The 12,592-nt window shown below is 35.4% G+C and overlaps 1 protein-coding gene across 2 annotated transcripts in view; it reads right to left on the bottom strand.

Moving 5' to 3' along the window:
* Positions 1-5,176, bottom strand: part of LOC149832473 (SNF1-related protein kinase catalytic subunit alpha KIN10-like) — a 79,700-nt gene extending 74,524 nt beyond the window's left edge. Inside the window, exons 1-2 of one of the 2 annotated variants that reach the window (XM_090014519.1) lie at positions 5,027-5,176; positions 2,986-3,175 (exon numbers count right to left, since the gene is read on the bottom strand). In XM_090014519.1, coding sequence (XP_089870645.1) covers positions 2,986-3,175 — 190 coding nt within the window. In that variant the 5' untranslated portion in view covers positions 5,027-5,176. The remainder of the gene's footprint in view (positions 1-2,985; positions 3,176-5,026) is intronic. The other variant, XM_090014518.1, reaches the window with a different exon arrangement.
* Between the last annotated feature and the right edge of the window lie 7,416 nt (positions 5,177-12,592).

Genomic DNA, 12,592 nt, shown 5'->3' with positions numbered 1-12,592 from the left:
TCAAAACCAGTTGATAGCAAAAGCTATCGCTCCTTAGTAGGGAAGCTATTATATGTAACTGTGACCAGGCCGGATATTGCTTTAGCAGTAAGCAAAGTTAGCCAGTTTATGGACAAACCAACTGAGGTACACTGGAATGCAACCATAATGATTCTCAGATATCTAAAATCATCTCCTGGAAAGGGGTTATTGTTCAGAAAAGGTGGAACTCTGGAGATAGTAGCCTATTTTGATGCTGACTATGCTGGATCTGTAGTAGATAGAAAATCTACCACAGGATTCTGTGTGTTTTTGGGAGACAACTTGATTTCGTGGAGAAGTAAGAAACAAAATGTGGTTTCCAGGTCGAGTGCAGAATCAGAATATCGGGCTATGGCCCAAACAGTTGCTGAATTGATGTGGGTTCGCACTGTTCTTCATGATCTTCAGGTGAAGGTTTCCTCTCCAATGACCATGATGTGCGATAACAAAGCGGCAACATATATAGCAAACAATCATGTCTTTCATGAGAGAACAAAGCATATTGAGGTTGATTGCCACTATGTAAGAGATATGATTCAAGCTGGTCATATCACTACCAAATATTTAAAGTCGGAAGACCAAGTTGCAGATATGTTTACAAAGCCTCTTGCTAGGCCGAATTTCTCAAAATGTTGTGACAAGCTGAGCATGATTGATATCTATGCTCCAGCTTGAGGGGGAGTGTTGAAAATAGGTGGTTTTTAGTTTAAGGCTTTTTATATTAGAGGGTTTTTTTTTTAAATTGTGTTTTCATAATGGACTTAGATGTAATTATTCCTTTTAGCCTCTCTCTATTTAATATAGAGAGAAGCCCTAATCCAAGTAATGAAATTCTTTACTGTGCAGCCGACTCTCTCTCTTTCTCTCTCTCTCTCTCTCTCTCTCTCTCTCTCTCTCTCTCTACACAGGTGGCTGTGCATCGACCTTCCTTCTACAATAATATATATATATATATATATGATCCTGTCACAGAATCCTAATTTTTGAAAATAGTAATATATGACTCAGAAGAAGAAGACTCATCATTTGGATATCGTTGTCATCATGATTGATGAACATAGATAGATTAGGATGCTTCTTCTTTTGTTTTGTCATGTAATGCATGACTTTGACATCAAACGATCATGCTTGTGAGTTGTGACTTATGTTAGATGTTTGTTAGTAGTATTATCAGTTTCACTTCAAATGTTTTTCTAGTGAATGTTTATGTTTAATTACCCATAATTCATATATTTGTGTTCTTTTTTTCTATTGCATTCTATCATTTTTTTCTTTTCTTTTTTAATTTTTTAGAGGTTTTTCTCTTTCTTTTTGTATTTTTTATATTTTTTTGTGATTTTTCATTTTAGTCCTCCGATAAAGTTACAAGACACTATTTAGGAGAGAGAAAAATCTTAGTTGAGTGCCTAACCCAGTATAAGGACATGTTCTCATGGTCATACCAAGACATGTTGGATCTGGATCCAGAACTTGTTGAACACTGCCTTATTTCGCAACCTAATGATAAACCTGTTAAGCAGATGCTTTTGGAAAATCGACCATAGGGTAGGTAGAGTTATATGATAATTACAACATTGCTTTGAGGGGCATAGTCGGCAATTCCTAGTGTTTCTTGTACTTTTGTGTAAGTAGGTCCTCATAAATGCATTTTTGTCTTTTTGTTGGTTATGTTGTATGTTATCGTAATAAGGTACTATAGTCTATTGTTCTTTATTTATGTGTAGCCTAATAAAAGAGGGGCTGCCTCTTGTATTCTGGTTCCCTCAATAATAAACACTTTGAGTCTTGGCCCTTTTGTGCTACTGCTTTCCCACTAAACTTTGAATCTTACTAATGGTATTACAGCTGGATTGGGAGAGCTTTTGAATATTGAAGGGCAGCAAATTGCGTCTATAAGAGGAGGGTAGAGCCTAGCGAACATAAGCCATCGACTCAATGACTAGCCTGGGAATTTGGTTCGAACTCTGCTTGGTTGCAGTTGAAAGACAGTTGGAATGCAGATTTTTGGCACAAACCACCTTTAGTTTGGACCCTTTAGTGAATGAGATATATTCGGTTAACAACTAAATAAAATGGTTGAAATATATCTCTCATTTCCGTGAATCATCTTTGAACAACAGAATCAACGAGCTAAGTGTTAAAATTAAGTCCCTTTTTACCAGCTGAAAAATAAAAAACATCCAAATAATTTGCAACATGTGCAACAAGCAAATATTTATAAAAAAGAGAGAGAGAGAATATCTACTAAATAAGGAAGTGTATCTAAAATAGAGCCTACTAACAAGTCAATGTTGACACATTAGGAAAATACAGTTAAATTTACTCTCAGTGCCTTAAATGAATATAATGCAATAAAAAAATAAAAGGCAAACCCATCTCCTACCTATTCAAATATGAAAAGGACAAGCAACAAAATACATAGATGAGACTTATTTAGATGCACATGTCACAAAACAGCCAAGCCACCTAACAGTTGAGCAACAACAAGAAAAGGAAAAACGATACATGCAGATATGTGTGCAGCTGACTATGCATGTAATTAGTATATCCATGTATCCGCACCATAAATAAATTAGGAAATCAAGAATAGAGTTGAATGCACAATTCACTTGGAGACTTGGAGTACTGTTCCATGAGGAACGAGGCAAACCTTTGATGCATCTTTCTCAAAAAAGCAAGGTAAAACAATATAAATTAATAAAAGACAACATAGCATAACAAATGAATACCAGCTCTGCAACTTCCAAGCAAAGGAATCCTAATAAATGGAAAGAAAAAAAGAGGTTGACCATTCTAAGCAAATTATTTTACATGATGCTCCTAGACTCGGAAAATAATGGCTTCAATATTTACAGAATAAAATCTGTATAGCCCAACAATAACCATAGTTTTGAAAAATCCAATGCTACAACAATACGCGTTTAGCTATACAAAGGTCTAACTGACAAGCTTATGCATATGCACCTTTTTCCTCCATTTCCATATTCTTTATCTTTCGACGGTTGAGAATTTTGATAGCAACCTTGTGCCCTGTCAAAACATGCTCTGCTATTTTCACTTTACCAAATGAGCCAATTCCAAGTGTCTTCCCAAGCTTATAGTTTGACAAAAACACATCCGAGCCACCACCCACTTTGCCGGTTGGTCCTTCCATCTAAATATTAAACAAATCAGCAAATAAGTACTGAAAAGAAGTGAAGACTCCCTTTAAACTTCACAAACCATTTGCTTTACTTTCTTATTTATTGTGCTAAAAAAGAACATTAACATGTCATAATATCAATAAGAAAATAACATGTAATGTGGAGAAACAAGCCAGAGATCTTCCTAGTAAATCTAGGATACCCTTAAATTTCTTCCACAGTGAAAATGTTCAAAAATGGATGACATAGCAAATGAAAATATAGAAGGCTTGGAAATATGCTTCAAAGAGAAAAGTATAGTAGGAGATCACACCAAACAATTGAATCCAATTCCTCAATAAGATGCACTCTGTTGTAACTTAACGAATCAACCAAAGAGGATGATATCCAAAGTTAGTTACCTGATTTAATTACATTACACACATGTGAGCCCATAAAATTCAGTGCTGAGAGAGGTTCGTACTTTGTAGTACACCAAACTAATGTTCATAAGGAAATTTGAGCCATAGTTACCGGAAGCTTCTTGCTACTCCTGGAAGCTCGATTGGGAAGGGGGAAACTCCTCGCTTCTCCTAAAGCAAGAGAAGCTTTGGGAACCAATGGGGGCTCCGCCTGTCTGGTTGAGTAGCTAGTGCAGGTCACCTTGTGTTGGGACGTTGCAGGTTCAAAACCCAATGGTATAGTTGTATAACTGGTAGGGGTCTGCCTAATCCCAGCTTGCCTTTCAAAAAAAAAAAGAGAAGATTTGGGAAACACACTTCCAAAATATGAAAAACTTGATTCCCTTTAGTAGGAAGCCTGCTTCCTCTTCATCTCCCATATCGATTTTCTTTAGCATCCTTAATGTTCCTCTCTGGCTTCTTTTCACTTCTCACTTGCTTTCCCCTCACTTCCTACCTTTTCCATATAAGAAAATTATAATTTTTTTTATAATAAGCTTGCATGTTAGTTTTATATCGATTTATATTTGTGTTTATGTCATTTCTTATCTGCTTCCACTCATGCATCATATTACTTTCTATGTTTTCTTTTCATTTTTCATGAACTTGCATAATCGCTTCATAATCGTACCCCGCATCCCACTTTACTCTACTTTTCAACACTCGATTCCCCGCTTCCGCTTCACGGGTTTCGTTATAATCTCAACCAGTAAATGATTCATCTCTTGAACCAGATCCTACTCAGAATCATTAGATTTTCATTAGTTTATGAAGAATAATTTCCAGATGAATTCCCGGCAGAACAAAATATATATATATATATATATATATATATATATATATATATATATATATATATATATATATATATATATATATATATATATATATATATATATATATATATATATATATATATTTTCCCGGTGCAAACTCATCAAGAGAGCCATCAGCGCTCACAGTGTACAAATCCTATCCGACTTGCAACTGAAAAACAAAAAGAAAAAAAGGAAAATCTGAACCCATTCTTCCAACTATATCAGAAAACCCAATTTCACAAACAAAACCTAGAATTCACGAAGAGCGACTCCTAAAAGCTTCCAGGATCCAGGATTCATAAAAGTGAAGGGAAAAAAGGACTCGAGCAATCTCAAATCTGCACGAGAATTCACTACCAAAATTCAGCAGGGACCTCGAGATACGAAAAATTAACTATAAAATATAGAAATAAGAACTAAGAAATCACAATCCACACCTTGACTTCGAAACAAAAATGCATAGAAACTCAAACGCAGATCGAAGAAGGGAAAGAGATCAAGATCCACCGAATCAGAGAAAAACATAAAAAACAACCGCCATCATTTCACCGATACATTCATATATATACCAAAAACTTTGAGGAGAAAGAAACTAGGCGCTGGCCTGAACAGATGCAGCCACTCGAGCAGCGGCCGAAATGACACCGGAAAATGGACGCCGGCAATGTTGACGGTGAAAACGGGGGAGGTTGCTAAGGGACAGTGACGAGGAATTGGGGACGAAGAACACGACTAGCCCAGGGCATACTCTTTTTTCTTAACCAAAATGACCATTACAACCTTAAAATTCAAGACACATACAAACATTTCTAAAAGGTTTTTAAATCAAAAGAACTTTGGGTTTTTTTTTTCCCACAACATGATACAACCATGGGGGTCGCCCGCGTGACCAGTGGTTACGAGGGTGCTGAGATGAAGGGACCCCGCTGGCGCACCAGTAAAAGGTGAGCCACATAAGGTAGGGTAGTCGTGGGGCCTCACCTGAGATTTTTCTGTCCTTTGGCAAGGGTTCTTCGTCATAAAAAACAATACAAAAATTATTAATAAATTAGAACATGTTAAATCGAACATTTTTATACAAATGAAATCACTAAAATATGTTTCTTTTCTCTCTCTCTCTCTCTCTCTCTCTCTCTCTCTCTCTCTCTCTCTATATATATATATATATATATATATATATATATATATATATATATATATATATATATATATATATATATATAGTAATGGATGTGCTAAATGAATTTTTCAGGTTTTTTTGTTTTGTTTTTAAATTTTGACCATGTGATATATGCAGTTGATTTTATAGGGATCAACTCTTGAAGTGTTGGAGTCCTACACATGGATGGGTTTTTATAAGGTTCAAAAATCAACGGTTGAAAATCTTTATAAATTTTTGAAACTCTAAATATCATTTGTCATCGAAAACACATGATCCAAGTGTGGATTTCTGGTAAATCAATCATGCCCAACACATTTATGAGATTGAAACTGCGAAAAATACCAAAAAGTCAAAAAAACCCATTTAGCATATTTAATTTAGCCCTTACCCATTACTCTCTCTCTCTATAATACCCGTGAATTTTATCAAACAAATAAACTTGAGATTTAAATCGTTAAGTTCTTTCGAGGTTATTTTTTTTATTGTTTTAATTGTTTATTCGTGATTGGATCTTGGATAACCTATTTGGATCTTCAATGTTGGATCCCTAATATCCTATTTAGAACTCCGATATTTGATTCAGATCTTAGATATCGGACCACGAACCTTAAATTGAATATTTAATGATAGATGTTGGTCAAATGGATTGGATCCTCGAAGTTTAAATCAAATTTTTAATGATAAAATTTCTATATTGGTTCTACAACACTTTAGTGGGATTGGTATAACCTAGGCGATGTTCGGATCCATAACATTGCATTTGGATCTTCGACATCGGAACTTCAATATTAATCTGGATCCTAGTATGGAAATCGTAAGGACCAATGTATATTTAGTTGGATCCATAATAATTCATTTGGATCCATAGTTCCAAATCATATAATTAAAACTTCAGATTTCTGGATCCAAAATTATTAAAAGGATTTACGAAGCACAATGGATCCTGGATCCATATTAAGTTATGTCAATTTTTGGTTAACGTAAACGGATCCATATTAACCTATGAAAGACCCACGAGATCGTATTGAAGAATAAACCAAATGTATTCAGAATATAATACTTTACCACCTAAGAAAGAGATCCAGATCCATGAACGGATCCAGATAAGTCGAATAAGGATCCATAAAGGAACCATATATATATATATATATATATATATATATATATATATATATATATATATATATATATATATATATATATATATATAATATATATATATGTATAATAGTATATATATATGTGTGTGTGTATATATATATATATATAAATAAACATATCGCGTGGATCCATAGTTGGATCTATTTGGATCCGACCTTCGGATCCACTCCGTAAAGTTGTCACGGATCCACATCGCTTGAGGGATCCAATGCGCGGTTGGATCCCGAGTCTCGGATTTGGACCCAGGCCAGCTCCCAGCGTAATGAAAAAAAAGAAGAAGAAGAAAAAGGTAACCCGATATGGGTTGCCCGATAAAAAAAAAAAAGGAAAGTTAGGGTTCAGTGTGAACCCTAACTGATATCGCATGGGAGGGGGTGGGCCGGAGAGCAGCCGCCGGGGGCGAGAGTAACAGCTTCCTCCATTTTCGGGAGGCCACTCTTCTACTAAAGAGGGATTCGGGACTCCTCTTCCTCCCGTTTCCTGCTCTCATCTCCCTCTCTGTTTCACACCTCCCCGCTCAACAGCAAGTCGTCGGCGCCGGCGATCCGGTTCTTGCGACAACGGCCACCTCCTGTGGTTTCTTACGCCGGTCAAGGTAGGACCTCTGTGCTTTTCTCTTGGGTATTGAGAGTGTCGAGCATGTTGAAGTAGGTTACAGGGAAGCCCTAACTCGAGCAACTGGGGTCTCTCTGATTTTCGGTCGCCATGGAACCCTGGCTCATGGCTAACAGAAACCCCCAAGTCGGAGTTGGGGGTTTCGACAACTGCGAAACCCAATAGTTGGAAATTGGAGAATCTGAAATCCCAAACCCCTGATTTGGGAAATTTCGGATTTGTCCCACCGTTAAAAGGAAATTGGCTTGGGTATTCTGCCAAGTATGGAAGGGGTTTTCCCTGGATGAGTTCAATTTCTGAAGAGAGTAGATGACTTGAAGTCATGGAAACCGAGATTTTTCCGGTCTCCCTGAGTGGTGGTCTTCGGCGAAAGTTTTGTTCGATAGGTTGAAGGGTAGTCGAGCTACTTGGTGATTGCTGCGTGTGCTTTAGATTTTCCATGCACATTGTATCTGAACAAGCCGTTATTAGTGTCCTTGCCTCTAAGATTTATTTGTGATGGATAGCATGCTTCGGGAAATCCCAGTCAAAGTTGGATTCAGTAATTTTTTTTTCATGCTTCATTTGAGGCAGTTTTACCACGTTATCATTAGTGGTCTGTCAGGTTTCCTTTTTGTTCTCTCATGTCATTGTGCTAAAATGAATTGTCTTTTACTTAAGGTACACTGATAAATAGGTTATTAGTAGGAATTGAATTGTTGCATGGATCCATGGCAAAATTGTGTTTCTAAGTTAAGTTCGGGGCCCAAGCTGTACGCCACACACTGTTTCGATTCCGGTCATTCGCTGTGATTTTCTGTATGTAGGGTAACCGGAATAACATGTATGTATAAGGTAGGTTAGGACTATGCGATGAACTTGAAAAAAAAATGGGTTTGCTCGGGTAAAGTGATGCATGGTTAAGTGCACTACAAATTCCTATACATGTTGAATTATTACATGGAATCACTTGTGTTTTAATTAATTGATTGCTGCAAATGTACTAATGAAATACATATATACACATATATATATGTACATTTTTGGGTTATCATAATTACAAGAATGTGGGTCTGCAGTTGGATCAGAACATGTGCATATTCCTTTTGATTTTCACATGAGTAATCAATGATAACTTAACTGCCTATTATAATGATTTTCGATTTCACATAAAGCTGTCTGTGCTCCATAATTCCAAATGTCATGTTAACTGCCTGTTATTATGATATTTTGTTTTATATGAAATTTCATATTTAATCTGATGTTACTGTCTAGTTAGCTGCCTATTATGATGAGATTCTGTATCATAGGAAGCTGCATAATTAATTGATGCTTGTGTAACTGTACACTAAGCAAGGGCTCAACCTCTCCTGTTAGGTTGCATGTCAAGCTGATCCCTAACGTTTTTTTTTTATGCATAATGAGGGGCTATTCGAGTTACTACTTAGCTGTATAATGAAAGTCTGGATCTTATTGGAACAATCATGAGAGTGATTGATATAGGTGTTTATTAGGTGGAATCAACCTTTTTAGTTACCATGTGGTGATTTGTGATTTCCAGTTCAAGATATTAAGCTGCATACAAATTGGTGTTCAACTGCATATTAACTTGTATATTAAGTTGATATTTAGTTGCATATTAAGCTGCATAATTTATGATGTTCAATTGCATATTTCTTAAAATGTTACAATGCCCCTTAAGTGTATATCATCTAGAAGGTTCAAAAAGCCATTAAGATGCTTATCCCCCAATGTTCATATGCATGTTAGACTGTATATTTTTCTGAAGTACTATTGCCTAACACTATATATTTGCTGAAAGTATCAAATGGCAACTAAGTTATATATCTTGTGGAAGGTTCAAATGAGAAGGTGTTTGGAAAAATGTATATAGTTGTATTACCAAATCTCTAAGATTACCCTGCATGCTCAATAAGGTACACCAATAGTGTCTTTGCTTGTTGGTAGAGCTTTTAATATATGACACCATGTGTTGAGATGTTACAAGTCAAAACCTAATGGTACGTTGTGGCAATTTGTTATTGAAGAATAAATAAATAATAATAATGATGGTGAATGATGATCTGATAACCGAACCTATGGGTCGGTTTGTTGTGGACATATGAATGTCAAGCCAGTGTGTTGAGGGTCATGCATAGACCATCGAAGTTATGATGTGAATCCACATGAAAATGAAAATATAATATTGTTGCCCGACTGGTTTAAAGGCACTGGGGCATTCGTGCTTGACTGGTTTAAAGGCACCGAAGCACGTTGAGTGTGTTATGCAATCAATATGACAAAGGATTTGGACTGTTCTATACCCTTGGTAAAATGACTAAGGTTGGGAATTCTACTGCTGTGGTAGTAGAAGGAAGTTGGGGAAATGCCCTGTACTTCGGAAAATAAATTAAATGAAAAGATTAACCCACTCAGTTTCCGGCTTACCTTGGAGAGGGTAGGTGGTACAAAACTCTGGGGACATGTGTTTGTTTTCGAGCGTAAAGCGACTCGTTGATCCCAGTCCTCAGAGTTGGGGGACCCGGACTACCAATCGTGTCCTAGGTGGTAGCTCCATGTTCTTCTTCAAAAGTTAGGGATGCATCATGTTTTGGTTTTGCCCTTTGGGAGTTTCTCTCGGTCACTGGCCGCTCCCTTGGGATTTCAGTCACAGTTAGAATGTTCGGGTTAATGAAACAACTTGAAATAATATACTTCCGAACGTTCTCTTCTGTGATGGTTGCCTCGGCCTGTGTGTACCCGCGGGATAAGAAAAGATAAACATCAATTAGAACATGTTAGGTATCACAGTGAGAGGAGTTACTAGGGAGACATGTTTATATTCTCCCAGCATGTTCTGAGCTTGTGATAAAATTACATCCTGCAATATGTAGATATGAGATAATCAAATGCATATTGCGATTACTACATGTATGTTATGCATGACTGTTATTGTTGTTGTAGAATATGTTTTAATTGCTTAAGGCCTTACTTGTTTAATTGTTGTTTTTGCGTAAAATGCTTTAATTGCTGCCGCATAATCTGCTTATTTGCTTAGATATATGTCTGTGACTGCTATTACATAACCTTCTTTGTGTGAGTCTTAATAGGCTGAAAATTCACACACGACAACCACATCATATACTTGACACATGATATACCTACAAGAAAAAATACAGTTTTCCTACTTAGACGTGGTAGTCTAATTCCAATCAATTTTCTATTTTTCAGGTAAAGACTACGGTTTATGAGCGGATGCGGGATGAGGCATCGGATCGAGATTTTTGGATTTATTGTTCCAGGGATAGTTGAGTCCATTTTATGTTTTTAAAACTCTGATGTCATTATTCCTTGATAAATGGAAGGAAATAAATGTGTTGAGTTTTCTCTCCACCGTAATGTCTCGAAATGATTAATCCTATATTATTTCTTGTTTACGCTGTTTAAAAAAAAATCTTCAAATTTTGGATTAAAATTTTGGGGCGTTACACACACACTCTCTCTCTCTCTCTCTATATATATATATATATATATATGAAGCCACAAACATATGTTTATGATGACCGGCTCTTCATGCATAGGCAGGATCTTTTAAGGATTAAAAATCGACATGGGAATACTCGTAAATATTTAAAAATCTAAATATAGTATTTTTTATACAAAAATATACAACCTGATAATTGATTCTTAGCAAACGGATCATGCCGAACACATCTGCAGAGTCAGATTCAGGAAAAAAAGTCAGAATATCTAGTTCACACTCCAGTAAACGTGTTCTAGTGACTATTCTATGTGTCACTGAAAAATATGTTTACCCGAGTATGAACTGAGATTTTTATGAGCTTTTTTTTTTCTTAAATCCTACCATACAGATGCAACCTACATGCTCAGTTTTATAGGGACCAGCTCTTGGGTCAGCCAATTACACTGTATAACTAGGATTTTTTAAGGCTTGAAAACCGACAACTCAGAATTCTTGTAATTTTTTTATCATCCAAAAACCACATTTTTCATCGAACATACATTGTCCAATTGTCAATTCTCAGCAAATGGATCGTGCTGAACACATCTTTAGGGTTGTATTTGTGAAAAAGCGTCAGACTCTAGTGAATATATAGGGCCCTAGAATATGTTAACTGAAAATATGTGAATTGGAGTATGAACCCAGTTTTTATGGCTATTTTTTGTTTTTCTTCAATTTCACCATAAGTATGTGATCTAGATGCTTGATTTTTATACACTTTGATCATCCTATTACGCTGCATAAGAAAGATCTTTTAAGGCTTGAAAATCAACGGCTTATAATTTTCCAAAAATTACATTTTTCATTGAAAATAAATGATCTAACAATCTATTCAAAGCAAATATACCAGTCTGAATGCATCTGAAGGGTTGGATTTGCAAAAAAATATCAAAAATGCCTAGTTTACACTCAGGGTTCACATTTTTCCAGTTAACATATTATATATATATATATATATATATATATATATATATATATATATATATATATATATATATATATATATATATATATATATATATATATATATATATATATGTGTGTGTGTGTGTGTGTGTGTGCCACTAGAATATGAGAACTATAGTGTAAACTGAGATTCACGGGTCTTTTTATTTTTTTTAAACCTGCCCGTATGGATGTGATGCACATGCTTGGTTTTAAAGGGATTAATTTTTAATCAACTAATCATGATGCATAAGCAAGTTTTTTTTTAAGGCTTTAAAATTGATGGGTCAGCAATTTTATAAATATTCAAGCATCTAAAAATAATGTTTTTTTGTCAAAAAAAACATGATCCAACACATGATTCCTAGCAAATGGATCATGTCAGACTCATTTTCTCTGTTAGATTCGTAAAATAAACATTAAAAAAAATGTCTAGTTCACACTCTAGTTTTCATATTCTAGATGTGGAAAATATAAGGTGATTTTGTTCCATGATACCATGCGATGGTGCATACACTCGTTTGTGTAGATCTAGCAGCCAAATGGTAAATGTAACCATACATATGTACTTAGCATAGTTTATTTACTACTTTAGAAGATTTTATCATGTGTATTACATCTTAAAATTCCATTTTTAGAGAGAATAAAAATTGACGGCTCACAATTCATGAAAACAAGGGTGGTTTAAAAATGGTATATAACATTATATTCGAGTCAACTTTAATCAGAACCATCCAATGGTTAGATTTTGTGTTTGGAGCTTAGATATATTCAAGTGTGTGGTA

Source organism: Nuphar pumila, chromosome 7 (assembly GCF_984573655.1).
Source record: "Nuphar pumila chromosome 7, dmNupPumi1.hap1.1, whole genome shotgun sequence".
Taxonomy (NCBI): Eukaryota; Viridiplantae; Streptophyta; class Magnoliopsida; order Nymphaeales; family Nymphaeaceae; genus Nuphar; species Nuphar pumila.
The sequence above is the reverse complement of the archived record's forward strand: the minus strand, read 5'-3'. Positions and strand labels throughout refer to the sequence as shown.